The following is a 20,702-nucleotide window of genomic DNA, read 5'->3' as shown; positions in this document are numbered from 1 at the left end:
TATATAGTGTGAGGTCTTACAGATCCGATGTTGCTCAGGGTAAAGGTGTAGACAGTGTGTGTGGTCTTACAGATCCGATATTAGACAGGGTGAAGGTGTTATAGAGTGTGGTCTTACAGATCCGATATTAGACAGGGTAAAGGTGTTATATAGTGTGGTCTTACAGATCCGATATTAGACAGGGTGAAGGTGTTATAGAGTGTGGTCTTACAGATCCGATATTAGACAGGGTGAAGGTGTTATAGAGTGAGGTCTTACAGATCCGATGTTGATCAGGGTGAAGGTATTATACAGCAAGGTCTTACAGATCCGATATTAGACAGGGTAAAGGTGTTATACAGTAAGTCTTACAGATCCGATGTTGCTCAGGGTGAAGGTGCCCCCTGTGAGGTCGGAGGTTCCCAGCTGGCCGGTGGAGCCCAGACTCTGCAGACGGTTGAGCTCCACAGCGATGTCCATCACACTGAGGAGCTGCACGTTCTTCACGTTAGGAACCAGCAGACCCTGAGCCGTGTCCATGGCTAGACCTATGTTATGAGACGCCTGTATAGATATACATATATGTTTATTAATATGTGTCCATGGCTAGACCTATGTTATGAGACGCCTGTAATAACTTCCATATGTTTATTAATATGTTTATTAATATGTGTCCATGGCTAGACCTATGTTATGAGACGCCTGTATGGATATACATATATGTTTATTAACTCATTCACTGCCAGAACATTTTTATTTTTGCGTTTGACAAACTGCCAGAGATTTTTCATAGAAAAAAAAAGTACTCAGGAGCCAAGATACAAAATGTTTAAGTTTTAAGTTAACAAGGAAGTGGATTGGAGTCTAGATCTTCAACAAATCATATCTCCTTGGTCTTTAGGTTAAAAATTAAATAAATAAATAAGAAAAAAAAAAAGATATATTTTTTTTTTGAAAAAATTAAAAGTCGTTTTAGTCGTTCTTGGCAGTGGAGGCTTAAAGGACAAAAGTCGTTTTAGTCGTTCTAGGCAGTGAATGAGTTAATATGTGTCCATGGCTAGACCTATGTTATGAGACGCCTGTATGGATATACATATATGCTTATTAATATGTTTATTAATATGTGTCCATGGCTAGACCTATGTTATGAGATGCCTGTAATAACATACAAATGTTTATTAATATGTTTACTAATATGTGTCCATGGCTAGACATATGTTATGAGACGCCTGTATGGATATACATATGTTTATTAATATGTGTCCATGGCTAGACCTATGTTATGAGACGCCTGTATGGATATACATATGTTTATTAATATGTGTCCATGGCTAGACCTATGTTATGAGACGCCTGTAATAACACTCATATGTTTATTCACCCATTCGATCGGGAACGCACCTGTGCAATTTTTGATTTCTTTGGCTATTCAAAAATAACAGATCTACAAGCTCATGAACTTGTAGATCTGCTATTTTTGAAAAATTGTTAAACTTTGTGTAGCGCGATCTGTTATTTTTAAGTAGCCAAAGAACCAAATGTTATGAGCTGCCTGAATATGAATATTCATATGTGTTTATTAATATGTTATGACTAGTGTCCATGGCCAAGCCAATGTTATGAGAACATACATATTAATAATAATGTACTTATTAGATCGTATTGACACATACCTTATATGTGATGTTCTGACAGTCTTCATCTACCGACGCGTTGAGAATGGGGAAGTGCAGCAGACCCAGTGACGCAGCCTGAACCAATCAGAAGACAGAGATCACATCACAACTCTAATATACGCCAAGCTCTTAGATATGAATGTAGATTCAATTTACAATGTAGTCATTTATCAGACTTACAGTAAACAAGGTAAACACATACATAGAATGTCAAGACAGTTAGAGATGCACCGATTGCAAAATTCTTCGCCGATAGCAATTTCCGGTTTGACCCGACCTGCCAATACCGTCTTTACAGATACCGATTTTCCATCTGAGAATTAGACAGTAAGGACTGCTCCAATGCCATTTTTTTCAGGCCGAGTACAAGTACTTTTGTGTATTCGTCAATACAGAGTACCAATAAACCAGGTAAAGAACACTTATGCCATATCACAATTGTACAAATCCAAAATCAAAGACGATATCCAGTCTAATATCATGATATGGCTATAATAACATTTTATTGTACCATTGCTGTCATTGTCATGTGTCACTGTTACAGAGCTGCATGATTATGGCAAAACTTATTATGGGTCCATATTGAGAGCAGTTATCAACATTATTATTTTTTAAACAAACTTTTTTAACAAACAAAATCTTATCTTAATGCAAAATTTTGACTAAAAGCTAAAATAAATAAATAAGGTTTTCCCATTTGGACACATAGCAGTACATGTATGTCTGCATTTCATTGTTTTCAAGGTGAGAAATTTACCTTATGTCACTCTAGTCTAGTCTCTTGCCTTTCAATGATATCAAAGGCAAATATTACCTTATGTCACTGCTTCAGTTTTGGCTTGATTTAACCTGTTACACTACTCTCGGTTGCTCAGCACAGGAATTAGCTCTTGCTTAGCTGGTTGAGTGTCTAAGCGGAAGTACCGTAATTTAGCGGAAGTACCACCCAAGGAAATGACGTTGCCGCTTTACAAATCTGTTTACATTCTCCATGAATGAAACGAGTGTTGTGATTGGTCGAAAAGATCGTTTCCGGGGGAAACACGTACTACAGAAGTCTCACCCTTATAGACTCTCAGCATTAAGTCGTGACCAGGCTTTTCTCTTCGCAGATGAGTAAGGCTGTGAACGAGGCTAATGTTCAAGTGGTTTTGTTTGTTATAAAAGGTAACTACACAACCAAACCTCTACCAAAGTAGTTCTGCTTCAAGGTTTTACCTTGATAAAGAGCTTATAACTCAGTTTTTACCTTGATAAAGAAGGGCTTATAACTCTGTTTTTACCTTGATAAAGAAGGGCTTGTAGCTCAGTTTTTACCTTCATAAATAAGGGCTTATAGCTCAGTTTTTACCTTGATAAAGAAGGGCTTATAGCTTAGTTTTTACCTTGATAAATAAGGGCTTGTGAATCAGTTTTTACCTTGATAAAGAAGGGCATGTAGCTCAGCTTGACTCCTCGGGCTTCAGTCACAGGCTTGAGTTGAGATCTCAGAGCCACCAGTCGGCTCAGGTCCACCTCATCACAGTAACCAAAGTGAGGGATCTTCAGAGCTGCTGTCATGGTCTTCACCATGGCTTTATGGAACCCTGGAGAACAAGAATAAACATGGTCTTCAAACTATGGCTTTATGGAACCCTGGAGAACAAGAATAAACATGGTCTTTAAACTATGGCTTTATGGAACCCTGGAGAACAAGAATAAACATGGTCTTTAAACTATGGCTTTATGGAACCCTGGAGAACAAGAATAAACATGGTCTTTAAACTATGGCTTTATGGAACCCTGGGGAACAAGAGCAAACATGGTCTTTAAACTATGGCTGTATGGAACCCTGGAGAACAAGAGCAAACATGGTCTTTAAACTATGGCTGTATGGAACCCTGGGGAACAAGAATAAACATGGTCTTTAAACTATGGCTGTATGGAACCCTGGGGAACAAGAATAAACATGGTCTTTAAACTATGGCTTTATGGAACCCTGGAGAACAAGAATAAACATGGTCTTTAAACTATGGCTTTATGGAACCCTGGAGAACAAGAATAAACATGGTCTTTAAACTATGGCTTTATGGAACCCTGGAGAACAAGAATAAACATGGTCTTTAAACTATGGCTTTATGGAACCCTGGGGAACAAGAGCAAACATGGTATTTAAACTATGGCTGTATGGAACCCTGGGGAACAAGAATAAACATGGTCTTTAAACTATGGCTGTATGGAACCCTGGAGAACAAGAGCAAACATGGTCTTTAAACTATGGCTGTATGGAACCCTGGGGAACAAGAATAAACATGGTCTTTAAACTATGGCTTTATGGAACCCTGGAGAACAACACTGTGTGCAATAGACAGTATATAACTCTCGTCACATATACACATCCTGATCTTATACTTATAATAATAATAATACACTTTATTCGTATAGCACCTTTCATGACATGAAATGCAGCTCAAAGTGCTTTACAGAGCAAGAATACATTTAATTTAATGATAAAGAAAAAGAAGGCAAAAGCAAAAAACATAACGTAAATATGAGATAATAATAAACTGTTTTAAACCTTTCAGGGGTTCAGTGACATCTTTCCCTGTGAAGACGGGTTTGGGTCTGGGGGGCGTGGCCAGCAGGGGAGCGCTGGACGGAGCCTTCTCCTTGGGCCGGGGGGCCGGGGGCGGAGTCTGGATCTCCTGGAAGGGCAGAGACGGCGTCAAGATGGCGCCGGTCTGCTTGGCCAGGAAGTTGAGGATGTCCTCTTTGAGAATACGACCGTCTCTGCCCGTTCCCACCACCTCACTGAGCTTAATCTGAACACATGGAGGTTATGCATTATTATGTGTCCATCTTTAACTGTTCCCACCACCTCACTGAGCTTAATCTGAAAACATGGATGTTATGCATTATTATGTGTCCATCTTTAACTGTTCCCACCACCTCATTGAGCTTAATCTGAAAACAAGGATGTTATGCATTATTATGTGTCCATCTTTAACTGTTCCCACCACCTCACTGAGCTTAATCTGAAAACATGGAGGTTATGCATTATTATGTGTCCATCTTTAACTGTTCCCACCACCTCACTGAGCTTAATCTGAAAACATGGAGGTTATGCATTATTATGTGTCCATCTTTAACCGTTCCCACCACCTCACTGAGTTTAATCTGAAAACATGGAGGTTATGCATTATTATGTGTCCATCTTTAACTGTTCCCACCACCTCACTGAGCTTAATTTATACACATGGAGGTTATGCATTATTATGTGTCCATCTTTAACCGTTCCCACCACCTCACTGAGCTTAAATCTGAACACATGGATGTTATGCATTATTATGTGTCCATCTCTAACCGTTCACAGTGGAGGCTTTAGCGATGTTTCAGCCGTTTCAATTGAAACGGGCCCCGCCACCAGGGGCATCCCGACTGACCATCAGTCGGGCCCCCCCACCCCGGTCAGTCGGGCCCCCCCACCCCTCAGTCACGGACCCCACCAAAGATGAGCGTCCCAGGAACTGGAACCGTATAAATATAAATATGATAATAAATATAACCGAAAAACAGGGACGCCTATCGCATGGCTACGTTCCTAATGTACGCCGGTGTGTGTGTGTGTGTCTCTGTGTCTGACACACACACAGTCTGACTGGCCGTGGCGCGCACGTGAAGACCCGCTGCGGCCATTAAAAACAAGGTTGAGCGCACATTGAAATGCATGGAGCAGATGTCTCGCTGTGGCCAGGTTGCCCTCGTGCAAACGCTTATTTGGCGAGTTGGAAGCGCAACACACACACACACACACACACACACACACACACACACACACACACACACACACACACACACACACACACACACACACACACACACACACACACACACACACACACACACACACACACACACACACACAGTTAATTCTTCAACAAATCTTTGTCATTGCCTTTGAATTGATCGTCTCCGTGATGCAACCTCAAATTGGTCCTCATTCTTATTCTTATTCTTATATTTGTATATGTGTTGCTACAAACATTTCTCTTTCTACCAGCGCTCCTATGCTGCTACAGATGCACTTTGACTGTTAATAATAATAACAACACTGTGTTAACCACACAGAACATATAAATGCTTCTGAAGGGCACTTTGTTTCTAGTTTGTACCAATACATTATTTATGACACATGGAACAGTGTTTCATTCACCTTACATCACATCTTATAGCGCCACCATGTGGACTAACTGAACACTTTAGACCATACATGGGCAACTGGCGGCCCTGGGGCCACATGCGGCCCCCACCTTCACTTAATGTGGCCCACAGGTTAATATCAGAATAGTGATTATATTATTGATTTCAGCTGTTATGATTCATAACATTCAAACATGACCCGCTTTAATGACTTCAGTCTATATTAGTAGGTAGCTGAATGACTAGTATTAACATTCTATTGTCTTTTTTATGTCCAATGTATTTGTATTTAAATTCATAAAGTTAACATATGTATAACTAAATGCATTTGAAATTAAATAAAATGTTTACTTTTCAGGATTCCTGAAAAATAATTCAGGACTACAATAAAGAAATAGCAAAAATAGCAGATCTACAAGCTCAACGCATCACATTGCGACATGTTTGGACTTGCAGATCGGCTATTTTTGCTACTTTTGTGTGACATAGAATGGCAAAGTAGGGCATTTATTATGAAAATAGTTAAAACACTGAGATAAGAGGTGTCTGCCCTACAGTATATGTAATGTGTTCCTCTGAAGTGAGTGTGTAAATATAGTGGTCCTCTACATCATTAAAGTTACATCAGCCCTGATTTAGACTGTAAATAAACAATACACTGAACCTCTGCTGTTCAAAGGCAGAGTGACATCACCACTGTGATGATGATGTCATCACTATGATGATGATGATGTCACCACTATGATGATGATGTCATCACTATGATGATGATGTCACCACTATGATGATGATGTCACCACTATGATGATGATGTCACCACTATGATGATGATGTCATCACTGTGATGATGATGTCATCACTATGATGATGAGGTCATAGCTCTTACGTTGTTCTCCATGGCGAGGCGTCTCACAGCGGGCGTGGCCTGAGTCTTGTGACCTTTGATCTGCTGGTGGGTGTGTTCGTCATGTGACATGGCCGGGGTCTCCACCACATCCTCTTCATGGGCCTCCTCTGGAGACAGGAAACCACACACACACACACACACACACACACACACACACACACACACACACACACACACACACACACACACACACACACACACACACACACACAATTACATTATTTATTTTCTATAGTTAGGTATGTCCATATTATGACCACAGATATGCTCTAAAACTGTGAAAAACATATTTTTCATTTCACCAGGTCTTTAATCCATTAAGACCAGGAACGGATCTGTGTCATGTTAAGATTTCTCTGCTATTCAAAAAGAGCAGATCTACAAGCTCGTAGTAAGGCACTCACAAGCTTGTAAATCTTACACTGATGTTGTAGCAACATACGTTTTTATCAAAAAACTGTTAGGATTTAGAAGATTAGATCTGAGTTACAATGTTCGCTTAAAAAATATATAATAATAATAATGGATTTTATTTATAACGCACTTTACATTTACAAGAAATCTCAAAGTGCTACAGAAGGCAATTGCATAAAAACAGAAACATCACACCATTAAAAGAAAACAACTAGGAAACTATTAAAACATGGGGGCATAAAGCCTAGAGGTAAAACCAGCTAAGAAAATGCTTTACTAAAAAGGTAGGTCTTTAGTCCTCTCTTAAAACAATCAACTGACTGTGGAGCTCTCAGGTGGACAGGGAGGGCGTTCCACAGTTCGGGGGCGACCGAGCAGAAAGCCCGGTCACCCATGGTACGAAGCTTTGCCTTGTGGGTTTTGAGGAGGTATGTGTTTGAAGAGCGGGTGTTGTGGGTTGAGGGTTGTAGGGGGACTAATTCCTTGAGGTAGGAAGGAGCGTTGCCGTGGATGCACTGATGTGTCAGAAGGGATACCTTGTATTGGGTTCTGAAGGAGACGGGAAGCCAGTGGAGTGAACGGAGGATGGGTGTGATGTGTTCATGTTTACGCACTCTCATCAGGATCCTAGCCGCGCTGTTTTGAATATACTGGAGCCTTTGAAGGCTCTTGCTAGGGATCCCGATGAGAAGTGCGTTACAGTAGTCCAGCCTGGAGGAGACGAAGGCGTGGACAAGTTTCTCTGAATCTGCCAGTGTGAGGCGGAGTTTTGAAATGTTTCGGTGGTGGAAATATATATATACATATTCAGAAGTGACGTTTTTTGGGACGGCGTCACATCCATCCATTCCTTCTCTCAGAGTCAAGGGATCATTCCTAAATTGTGTTACAGCGTATTTTTTAATGTGTCAATGTGTTAATGTGTTGATTCCAGACACAGTCACATTATAGTCATCAAACGGGGGTCTTAAATGTTCAGGTAAGGGTTTCCCACCTGGACTGGATTCTGTCTCGATGTCGACCAGCGGTTTCCCCACCAGCGCCGTGGCGTCTACGTCGTAGTGCAGCTTACGGATCACTCCGTCATAACGGCTGGTTATCGTCACCGACGCCTTGTCACTCTGAACCTCACAGATACTGTCAAACTGAGACACCTTGTCTCCTTCCTTCACATACCTGTTACACACACACACACACACACACACACACACACACACACACACACACACACACACACACACACACACACACACACACACACACACACACACACACACACACACACACACACACACACACACACACACTATTTTTGAACAGCCAAAGTATAAAAGGTTAAAGTGGTTACATTTATTGTAGTCTGCCCCAACGCTCCTGATTTTGTGTATAGAGGGGCGGGTGTATAGAGCCGGCGAGAGATTGCGCCTGATCCCATTGGTTCACCGATCTGTCCGTCAACCCCCGCCCCGTTAACACAACATTACGAGCGACGCCCAGAGTTGGTTGGGAAATGAAACACTTCCTCATACCGAGCTTTTATTTTTTAGCAAAACTAAACAATAAAAGCCTGGAGATCGAGGCTACATTTAATGTGATGCTATAAATTAACACATTTTCCTGGGGACCCCCTGTAACCACCCCAAAGGACCCCTGGGGGTCCCCGGAACCCTCTTTGAGAACCAATGGCCTATATGATGAAATGTCACTTCTTCTACTTTTGGTATTTTTTTTAACGTGTCGTTTGCTTTGATATTATTACGATCCATATTGTGGATGATGAATCCAACAGGATGAAGTGTGTCATTAAAGATGTAAAGGCAGCATAGTGACTTTCTACATGTCTTTAGTACAGAGTGACAGTATGGTACAATTAAAGAACGGCTGTGAAACAAACGTTTAAAATCAGAGTTTCTGACAGATATTTTTGTACGTACCATTCTTTAACCGTGACCTCCATGATTCCCTCTCCAATGTCAGACAACTTGAACTGAAGGATGGGACCATGACTCCCTGGAAACATATGAATATACATATACCTATTAACAACTCATTCACTGCCAAGAACGACTAAAACGTTTTTTCTTTTTTTTTTCTTATTTATTTATTTAATTTTTAACCTTAAGACCAAGGAGATATGATTTGTTGAAGATCTAGACTCCAATCCACTTCCTTGTTAACTTAAAACTTAAACATTTTGTATCTTGGCTCCTGAGTACTTTCTTTTTCTATGAAAAATCTCTGGCAGTTTGTCAAACGCAAAAATAAAAAAGTTCTGGCAGTGAATGAGTTAATATATGTACGTGACTTCCTGGAAACCTTAATATACATACATTAGTAAAACATTAATAAGCATGACTCCCTGGATGGAAATAGAAAACATTATTATTAAACCTGTAATACAATTTACAATGTATTCATTTATCAGACGCTCTTTATCCAGAGTGACTTACAATAAACAAGGTAAACACATACATAGAATACAGAGAGACAGTGTAGTGTCTCAGTAAACTATAGGATCATAGAATACAGAGACAGTGTAGTGTCTCAGTAAACTATAGGATCATAGAATACAGAGAGACAGTGTAGTGTCTCAGTAAACTATAGGATCATAGAATACAGAGAGACAGTGTAGTGTCTCAGTAAACTATAGGATCATAGAATACAGAGACAGTGTAGTGTCTCAGTAAACTATAGGATCATATAATACAGAGAGACAGTGTAGTGTCTCAGTAAACTATAGGATCATAGAATACAGAGAGACAGTGTAGTGTCTCAGTAAACTATAGGATCATAGAATACAGAGATAGTGTAGTGTCTCAGTAAACTATAGGATCATAGAACACAGAGACAGTGTAGTGTCTCAGTAAGCTATAGGATCATAGAATACAGAGACAGTGTAGTGTCTCAGTAAAGTATAGGATCATAGAATACAGAGACAGTGTAGTGTCTCAGTAAACTATAGGATCATAGAATACAGAGACAGTGTAGTGTCTCAGTAAACTATAGGATCATAGAATACAGAGACAGTGTAGTGTCTCAGTAAACTATAGGATCATAGAATACAGAGAGACAGTGTAGTGTCTCAGTAAACTATAGGATCATAGAATACAGAGACAGTGTAGTGTCTCAGTAAACTAAAGGATCATAGAATACAGAGAGACAGTGTAGTGTCTCAGTAAACTATAGGATCATAGAATACATAGACAGTGTAGTGTCTCAGTAAACTATAGGATCATAGAATACATAGACAGTGTAGTGTCTCATTAAACTATAGGATCATAGAATACAGAGACAATGTATTGTCTCAGTAAACTATAGGATCATAGAATACATAGACAGTGTAGTGTCTCAGTAAACTATAGGATCATAGAATACAGAGAGACAGTGTAGTGTCTCAGTAAACTATAGGATCATAGAATACAGAGAGACAGTGTAGTGTCTCAGTAAACTATAGGATCATAGAATACAGAGAGACAGTGTAGTGTCTCAGTAAACTATAGGATCATAGAATACATAGACAGTGTAGTGTCTCAGTAAACTATAGGATCATAGAATACAGAGACAGTGTAGTGTCTCAGTAAACTATAGAATCATAGAATACATAGAGACAGTGTAGTGTCTCAGTAAACTATAGGATCATAGAATACAGAGAGACAGTGTAGTGTCTCAGTAAACTATAGGATCATAGAATACATAGAGACAGTGTAGTGTCTCAGTAAACTATAGGATCATAGAATACATAGACAGTGTAGTGTCTCAGTAAACTATAGGATCATAGAATACATAGAGACAGTGTAGTGTCTCAGTAAACTATAGGATCATAGAATACAGAGACAGTGTAGTGTCTCAGTAAACTATAGGATCATAGAATACAGAGAGACAGTGTAGTGTCTCAGTAAACTATAGGATCATAGAATACAGAGAGACAGTGTAGTGTCTCAGTAAACTATAGGATCATAGAATACAGAGACAGTGTAGTGTCTCAGTAAACTATAGGATCATATAATACAGAGAGACAGTGTAGTGTCTCAGTAAACTATAGGATCATAGAATACAGAGAGACAGTGTAGTGTCTCAGTAAACTATAGGATCATAGAATACAGAGATAGTGTAGTGTCTCAGTAAACTATAGGATCATAGAACACAGAGACAGTGTAGTGTCTCAGTAAACTATAGGATCATAGAATACAGAGACAGTGTAGTGTCTCAGTAAAGTATAGGATCATAGAATACAGAGACAGTGTAGTGTCTCAGTAAACTATAGGATCATAGAATACAGAGACAGTGTAGTGTCTCAGTAAACTATAGGATCATAGAATACAGAGACAGTGTAGTGTCTCAGTAAACTATAGGATCATAGAATACAGAGAGACAGTGTAGTGTCTCAGTAAACTATAGGATCATAGAATACAGAGACAGTGTAGTGTCTCAGTAAACTAAAGGATCATAGAATACAGAGAGACAGTGTAGTGTCTCAGTAAACTATAGGATCATAGAATACATAGACAGTGTAGTGTCTCAGTAAACTATAGGATCATAGAATACATAGACAGTGTAGTGTCTCATTAAACTATAGGATCATAGAATACAGAGACAATGTATTGTCTCAGTAAACTATAGGATCATAGAATACATAGACAGTGTAGTGTCTCAGTAAACTATAGGATCATAGAATACAGAGAGACAGTGTAGTGTCTCAGTAAACTATAGGATCATAGAATACAGAGAGACAGTGTAGTGTCTCAGTAAACTATAGGATCATAGAATACAGAGAGACAGTGTAGTGTCTCAGTAAACTATAGGATCATAGAATACAGAGACAGTGTAGTGTCTCAGTAAACTATAGGATCATAGAATACAGAGACAGTGTAGTGTCTCAGTAAACTATAGGATCATAGAATACAGAGAGACAGTGTAGTGTCTCAGTAAACTATAGGATCATAGAATACAGAGACAGTGTAGTGTCTCAGTAAACTAAAGGATCATAGAATACAGAGAGACAGTGTAGTGTCTCAGTAAACTATAGGATCATAGAATACATAGACAGTGTAGTGTCTCAGTAAACTATAGGATCATAGAATACATAGACAGTGTAGTGTCTCATTAAACTATAGGATCATAGAATACAGAGACAATGTATTGTCTCAGTAAACTATAGGATCATAGAATACATAGACAGTGTAGTGTCTCAGTAAACTATAGGATCATAGAATACAGAGAGACAGTGTAGTGTCTCAGTAAACTATAGGATCATAGAATACAGAGAGACAGTGTAGTGTCTCAGTAAACTATAGGATCATAGAATACAGAGAGACAGTGTAGTGTCTCAGTAAACTATAGGATCATAGAATACATAGACAGTGTAGTGTCTCAGTAAACAGTAAACTATAGGATCATAGAATACAGAGACAGTGTAGTGTCTCAGTAAACTATAGAATCATAGAATACATAGAGACAGTGTAGTGTCTCAGTAAACTATAGGATCATAGAATACAGAGACAGTGTAGTGTCTCAGTAAACTATAGAATCATAGAATACAGAGAGACAGTGTAGTGTCTCAGTAAACTATAGGATCATAGAATACAGAGAGACAGTGTAGTGTCTCAGTAAACTATAGGATCATAGAATACATAGACAGTGTAGTGTCTCAGTAAACTATAGGATCATAGAATACAGAGACAGTGTAGTGTCTCATTAAACTATAGGATCATAGAATACAGAGACAATGTATTGTCTCAGTAAACTATAGGATCATAGAATACATAGACAGTGTAGTGTCTCAGTAAACTATAGGATCATAGAATACAGAGAGACAGTGTAGTGTCTCAGTAAACTATAGGATCATAGAATACAGAGAGACAGTGTAGTGTCTCAGTAAACTATAGGATCATAGAATACAGAGAGACAGTGTAGTGTCTCAGTAAACTATAGGATCATAGAATACATAGACAGTGTAGTGTCTCAGTAAACTATAGGATCATAGAATACAGAGACAGTGTAGTGTCTCAGTAAACTATAGAATCATAGAATACATAGAGACAGTGTAGTGTCTCAGTAAACTATAGGATCATAGAATACAGAGACAGTGTAGTGTCTCAGTAAACTATAGAATCATAGAATACAGAGAGACAGTGTAGTGTCTCAGTAAACTATAGGATCATAGAATACAGAGAGACAGTGTAGTGTCTCAGTAAACTATAGGATCATAGAATACATAGACAGTGTAGTGTCTCAGTAAACTATAGGATCATAGAATACAGAGACAGTGTAGTGTCTCAGTAAACTATAGGATCATAGAATACAGAGACAGTGTAGTGTCTCAGTAAACTATAGGATCATAGAATACAGAGACAGTGTAGTGTCTCAGTAAACTATAGGATCATAGAATAAAGAGCAACTATACCATAGAAACTATAGGACGCCAGGTCAACAAATGAACCTGGAATCAGTCTAATTCACATGCTAAATCTGAATGACATTTTAAGCTTTGCATGAGAGACTGTATGGTGGTCAAGGCTAGGTCACTGTACGTACATGATTGGAAAATACAGAGAGAATGTTTGAAACATTTTAATATCACATGTCTGTCTGTCTAACAGTGATTGAAGTTGACTTAAAGAGTGCATTCAGGATGAGATGAACGCTACATGGAATGAATGAACATGTTAACCAACGGTCATTGTAGTCAATGGTCAGACAATATGAGAGTAACGTTGTGTCAACGCATCTGTGTTTTTTAGATTTCTTTGGCTATTAAAAAATAGCAGATCTACAAGCTTGTAGATCTGCTATTTTTGGAAAATCTTTAAGTGAGCATTTTTGCTTCTGAAGGTTCCTCGAACAAATATTTTGAGATGGGGGTCGGCGGACAAATACATATCATTTTGGGGGGCCTTGATATGAAAAGGTTTGAGAACCACTGATATTATAACATAAATTTTTTTAAAAAACTGTTAGGATTTAGAAGACTTTTGTAGAATCCCCTGAAGCAAAGATTTGAGTTGAAGAATTTCGCATAAAAAAAATATATATAGTAAAGATGTCCACAAATGTTCGCAATTTTATTTTTTTTGCAGATCTACAAGCTCATAGCACGGCACTCGTGCCGCACTTTGAGCTTGCATATCTGCTATTTTTGAATAGCCAAAGAAATCTAAAAATGACAACTGCGTTCCTGATCTGAAAGGGTTAAGGCATATGTCAGAGATCTGATTCTCCATCTTTTAACTCATTTAGACCTGAGGCCCATTGTAAAAACACCTTCTAAATCCTGACCCAACTTTTCTGAAAAAATATTTATTCAAAATGTTCAAAAAAAGATGTAGCTATTTACTGTACCCCAAAAGGGGTTAATGCAATGATGGGCCTGCAGCACAATTAGATGTTCGTCGCCCACCTTACCTTGTAATGTGATCTGACAATAAAGATAGATTCTGAGTCTAAATTCCATTTGATCTTCCTCTCCGTCTCATCCTGTTTCCATGCTGAGCTCAATTTAGCATTAACTGGAACTTTGAAACATAACTATAAACCTTACAGTAGCTTGTATGAAGCAGTCTGTCAGTGCAGAGGTGATATTAATAAGGTGGTTATGTTTATGAATATTAAAACTTAACTTACTGTAAGTGGTGTGGATCAGTCTGGCCGTGCAGAGAGGAGGCAGGAAGCAATGAGTCTGGACCGGTCTGTTGTTTCTGAACGTCTGAACTCTGAAACACCGACGTCTCTGATGAGACAACTGTAAACAAACACATGAAGCATAGTGTTAGTTCATGTAAACAAACACATGAAGCATAGTGTTAGTTCATGTAAACAAACACATGAAGCATAGTGTTAGTTCATGTAAACAAACACATGAAGCATAGTGTTAGTTCATGTAAACAAACACATGAACAGGGGTGCACATAACTGGTGCGCAGGTGCATGCGCACCCAAAATAAATAATGCGCGGCACATCAGACGACGCAAGGCGCTTTTGCGTACCAACAGCTGGGACAGGAATTTCCAAGCTTTTATTTTTTAGCCAAAATAAAAAATAAAAGCATGGAGATCGAGGCTAGGAATTTACTTCCTGAAGCCACACTCACACAATCACGCTAAAGCACGTGTCGGCCCCATACAGCCATTAGGCGCAGGAGGAGAGGACGCATGCTGCACGTGATTGTGTGAGTGTTGCCTCGCATCGCCTCGCATTGCCTCGCTGCGTGCACGCAGCCAGCAGCGGCTGTTAGAGGCACTCGTCACTGATGATGAACGCACCGTAATGGTACAAAATATGCCGTGAACGTCCCAATCTGGCGGATAGACCTAAAAAGTTATGTGCACCCCTGCTCATGAAGCATAGTGTTAGTTCATGTAAACAAACACATGAAGCATAGTGTTAGTTCATGTAAACAAACACATGAAGCATAGTGTTAGTTCATGTAAACAAACACATGAAGCATAGAGTTAGTTCATGTAAACAAACACATGAAGCATAGAGTTAGTTCATGTAAACAAACACATGAAGCATAGAGTTAGTTCATGTAAACAAACACATGAAGCATAGTGTTAGTTCATGTAAACAAACACATGAAGCATAGTGTTAGTTCATGTAAACAAACACATGAAGCATAGTGTTAGTTCATGTAAACAAACACATGAAGCATAGTGTTAGTTCATGTAAACAAACACATGAAGCATAGTGTTAGTTCATGTAAACAAACACATGAAGCATAGTGTTAGTTCATGTAAACAAACACATGAAGCATAGTGTTAGTTCATGTAAACAAACACATGAAGCATAGTGTTAGTTAATGTAAACAAACACATGAAGCATAGTGTTAGTTCATGCAGGACACGGAAGTCTTGAAGCTTCAGCTGTAATCAGCTGTCAGTCAGCTGATGTTGAACATCAGCCTCCTGTTCCCCATTCACAGCTCTGCTGGTCATTACGTCACACATTCATCCTCCAATCACAGCTCACGCCTTAACAAAGAGGTTCCTTTAAATACGTCTTAGCATTCACTAGGTCTCTGTTTGTCTTGTTGCCTGATTCATTTCTGCTAGCTGCCTCCTCCACCCCAACCTCCACCTTTTGATTAGAGTCTGGCATAGGCTCATACTTGTGATTTATATCTGCTAATTCACACTAATATGTCAATGTATTGCTTATTGTTTGATATTCTATCCCTATGGAGGGTTTGCTTAACATTCCCTGATTTTGCTTAGCATGCTGCTTGGACCAAAGTCAGTTAATATCTCCAAGAGCGGAGCCTTTAACGCCAAGCTTAACTGTAAACAAACAATACGTCTGTACTGATGATACAACTGTAAACAAACAATAAACAATATGTCTGTACTGATGAGACAACTGTAAACAAACAATAAACAATATGTCTGTACTGATGAGACAACTGTAAACAAACAATAAACAATATGTCTGTACTGATGAGACAACTGTAAACAAACAATAAACAATATGTCTGTACTGATGAGACAACTGTAAACAAACAATAAACAATATGTCTGTACTGATGAGACAACTGTAAACAAACAATAAACAATATGTCTGTACTGATGAGACAACTGTAAACAAACAATAAACAATATGTCTGTACTGATGAGACAACTGTAAACAAACAATAAACAATATGTCTGTACTGATGAGACATCTGTAAACAAACAATAAACAATAAACCTTGACACCCTGACATACAGTATGTTAGACTTGACCTTCATCTGATTGGTCTGGAACATGCAGTGACTGACTCTCATCTGCATAAACATCATAACAGATCATGTATTCTAACACCAGAGGGAGCTATACTGATCTCGTTGCCCCCAGATTGGGCTCAAACATGGGGATGAATTCATTCTACTGTTATGCCACCAGAGTGTGGAACGCCCTACTATACCAGCAGACATCAAAGGGTGTGACTCCCTCCCCTCCTTCCTGTCTGTAATTAACCTTTTTTTCCCCTTCTTAATTTAAGGTGACCCCCTTTTTCTCCCCAATGTAGCCGTTATTCCAGTTAGTTCCCCCCCACACACATCAGTGTGTTGTCACTGCTGTACTACCCTACTGACTCACCTGCCAGTGAGGAGCCCCCACCAGGAGGACGTAGAGCCTTCGTCCTACTCCTCCCGCCCAACACTCCTTGCTGACAGGTGCTGCCCCCCCCCAGCCCGTAGGAGTACATACAATGACCAATATCACCCTCCTCCTCCTCTTCCTCTTCCTCCTCCTCATCCCTCCCCCGAACACCAGCCAATTACATGAGGTGATGCAACATAGATGATGCAGAGGGTCACTATATTTCCACACTCACTCCAGAGGAACACGTTACATTATACTGTCAGACAGAAACCTCTTATCTCTGTGTTTTAACTTCTTTGCTAAATTAATGTCACCATTCTACACTAAAACAAATGTTAAAGGCCAGAACACAATAAAATGATGTTAACACAGTCATGCTTTCAATAAACCAACAATCTTCCATCACCATTTTATGTCACACAAAAGTAGCAAAAATAGCCGATCTACAAGCTCAAAATGCGTCACATTGCGACGCATTTTGAGCTTGTAGATCGGCTATTTTTGCTACTGGTCTTCTTTTGCTACTGGTCTTCTTTTGCTACTGGTCTTCTTTTGCTACTGGTCTTCTAGCTCGTCACCAGAGAGCACTGTCAGCAGGTAGTATATATGTTGTGTCACAGTGTCAGGGACAAAATGTTTCAAAAATATTCAATTCATAAAGAAAATAATATAAGAAAACACCGCCACAATATTGTAGTGCGTTTCTGTAACCACCACCACACTGTACTGTAGTGTTGGATGGCTCAGGGTAGAAGACGGGGTTAAGCAATCAAAAATGGGATTGGTATTTAAGATAGTTAAAGGGACAGTGCCCTCACTCAATGCCCTCAATGCCCTCCATACCCTCAATGCCCTCAATACCTGACCGACTACCTCATCAAAGTGAGTGCCACCCACAGCCACACCACTAGAGGGAGCCACCATGATCTGGTATCACTCATCTAGAGACCCCTTAACAGACGACGTCACACTGGTTGCAAGCAGCGTCATACTGGTTGCAAATGAAACCCATTCTGTCAGGTCTCGCTAGGACGCGCATCACTAGCCAACACACAAGAGGGGGTTTTGGGTTTAGAGGTTAGAGGTTAGAGGGGGTTGGGGTTAGAGGGGGGTGGGGTGTGCTGAAACCAGCGAAACCCCGAAACAACAGGTTGAGAATTGATTGCATGAAACAATCACCTGTGCATCCAGTCTCAATGTTGGTAAATAAATAAAGTCTATAGAACAAACATGGGAAAATACTCTTTGCTACTGCACTGCCACCATAGGACCACGATGGAGACAATACCCAGGACTTATGTTGTGTTCTCCTTTTAGACTTAATGTCTGACTGTACCCTCATGCTGTTTACATTTATGAATAATAAAATCATTCAATCAACCTCTCCTCTGTACCACCCAGGACAGACTGGCATCATAATGCCACCTAACAATGCCCCCCCCCCCCCCCAGGGGATTATCTTAATGTGTAACATGGTTTTCTCCTCAACAGTAAACAAGCCAACATACAGTATCAGTGTTTACAGGGTATCTGTACATTTATAAAGAGACAATTTAAGACTATTTAATAACTCTAAAATGAATGTGTCATTGTGTCAAAAGTCATCAAAACACTATATTACTTTACAAAATGGTCAAACATCGGCTAGATTGTCAAATATTGCCTAAGAAAGATACATTGTGAAAGAAACATTGTGAAAATAGCAGATCTACAATCTCACAACATGAGCTTGTAGATCTGCTATTTTCACAATATTTATCTGTGGAACCGAGTCAAAGAAAATGCAACGCCTCAACTTCTACAATTCCAAGTGCTTGTCAGGGTGGGGGGTCCCCAGTTCAAATGATTATTTTGGGGGGTCCCCAGTTCAAATTTGATTATTTTGGGGGGTCCCCAGTTCAAATATGATTATTTTGGGGGGTCCCCAGTTCAAATGATTATTTTGGGGGGTCCCCAGTTCAAATATGATTATTTTGGGGGGTCCCCAGTTCAAATAGGTTCAAATATGATCATTTAGTGGGGGTTGCAGCATGAAAAGGTTGATAACCAGTGAACTCTAATGCATGTCAAACTGAGGAGGTCCTTGACATTAAAAACATTCATAATAATCACTGCTATAAGAGACACTTCCTACAGAAATGTACAGAAAGACATTACATTACATTAGTTACATTACATTACATTATATTACATTACATTCATTTCCATGCCAACCTCCTCTCCTCTGTGCCAACACACAGCCTGGCATCATGCATCATGATGCCAGCTCACACACTCACTGTAATGCCAACACTGTCTCCTTATAAACATATTAAACCTCATAAACATCATAAATGTGTTATTATATCTATGATAATAAACTCACCAGGGTTCTGACTAGACTCAGAGAGCATCTGGTCACCGCCGCCATCTTGACTCCCTTCTCCTGACACTGTGACGTCATCTACACGCCTCTATCAACGGCCAATCGGCGAGCGCTCCCAGTTCTTCTTCTGTGTGTTTTTCAGCAAGCAGCAACACTTCCGCCTCCAGGACCAGAGTCATAGAAAGAAAGAATTACAACACACTTTGATCGCGCCATGTAGTTCCAAGCATTGGAACTTCTTCATTGGCATAAAGGGAGCATTTCTGCATTACATTGTTACAGTGGGAGTCTGTGTTAGTGTCGTAACTCTCCTATTAGACCACGCTGCCCAGGACGTCCCTTGTGGCTTGGGGAACTTTTTTGCCTTTATTGTGACTGTAAGGCACACAGTGTAGAAGACACTAAATATGTTTGTATCATGGTACATGATAAAACCCTACTCTCCTTCAGAACTAAAAGAGTATCTTCAGGACTCAGGAGGCTGCAATTCTAAACTGGCCCGTGTAAAAATCATAACCTAACCCCCCCCCCTTTTTTTTCTCTAACTGTTTACTGTACAATATTTTTCTTTTTCTTATTTTTCATTTCTAAACTGTTTATATGATGTTCTGCATAGTAGTGTAAAACTGTCATTTAATGTCACTATGAATTGAGTACAAAGGACCCCAATGGAAACAAGGCTTTTTAATCCTGTTTAGTTGACCTTGTATTTAAACTGTACTTTCATGAGCTTTTTCTCTGCAAACTTCTAAATAAACTATTCAATCAATCAATCAATCAATCAATCAATCAATCAATCAAAACTTCAGTCTCTCTGGGTTTTGGTTTTCCCTGTTTAAAAAAATAAAAAGTTATTGTCATAAATTGGCAAAATAAAAAAGGAGGGGGTTGTGAAAATAGCTGATCTAGTTCTGATATTATTATTATTATTGTTTGTTATTCTTATAACCATCCATGCCCCCCTAAATAAATGAATAAATACAATACATTTTTTAATTGCATTTATATTTCACTCACAACAGAATCGTTTGCAGGTAAAATGCAATGAACCTATTCTTCCACTAGGTGTCACTGTTTACCAAGGCAATATTCCATTTAGTTTTT

General features: G+C 39.3%; 1 protein-coding gene across 1 annotated transcript in view; it reads right to left on the bottom strand.

The window, feature by feature from the left end:
• dbt (dihydrolipoamide branched chain transacylase E2) overlaps window positions 1-19,656 on the bottom strand; it is a 28,956-nt gene extending 9,300 nt beyond the window's left edge. Inside the window, exons 1-9 of the mRNA XM_080431039.1 lie at window positions 19,599-19,656; window positions 14,776-14,893; window positions 9,090-9,165; window positions 8,150-8,331; window positions 6,721-6,848; window positions 4,213-4,456; window positions 3,075-3,241; window positions 1,653-1,730; window positions 352-543 (exon numbers count right to left, since the gene is read on the bottom strand). Coding sequence (XP_080287165.1) covers window positions 352-543; window positions 1,653-1,730; window positions 3,075-3,241; window positions 4,213-4,456; window positions 6,721-6,848; window positions 8,150-8,331; window positions 9,090-9,165; window positions 14,776-14,893; window positions 19,599-19,643 — 1,230 coding nt within the window. The 5' untranslated portion in view covers window positions 19,644-19,656. The remainder of the gene's footprint in view (window positions 1-351; window positions 544-1,652; window positions 1,731-3,074; window positions 3,242-4,212; window positions 4,457-6,720; window positions 6,849-8,149; window positions 8,332-9,089; window positions 9,166-14,775; window positions 14,894-19,598) is intronic.
• Between the last annotated feature and the right edge of the window lie 1,046 nt (window positions 19,657-20,702).

Source organism: Gymnoscopelus braueri (assembly GCF_963280865.1).
Source record: "Gymnoscopelus braueri genome assembly, chromosome: 6".
NCBI lineage: Eukaryota > Metazoa > Chordata > Actinopteri > Myctophiformes > Myctophidae > Gymnoscopelus > Gymnoscopelus braueri.
This window is presented reverse-complemented; position numbering and strand designations above follow the sequence as displayed.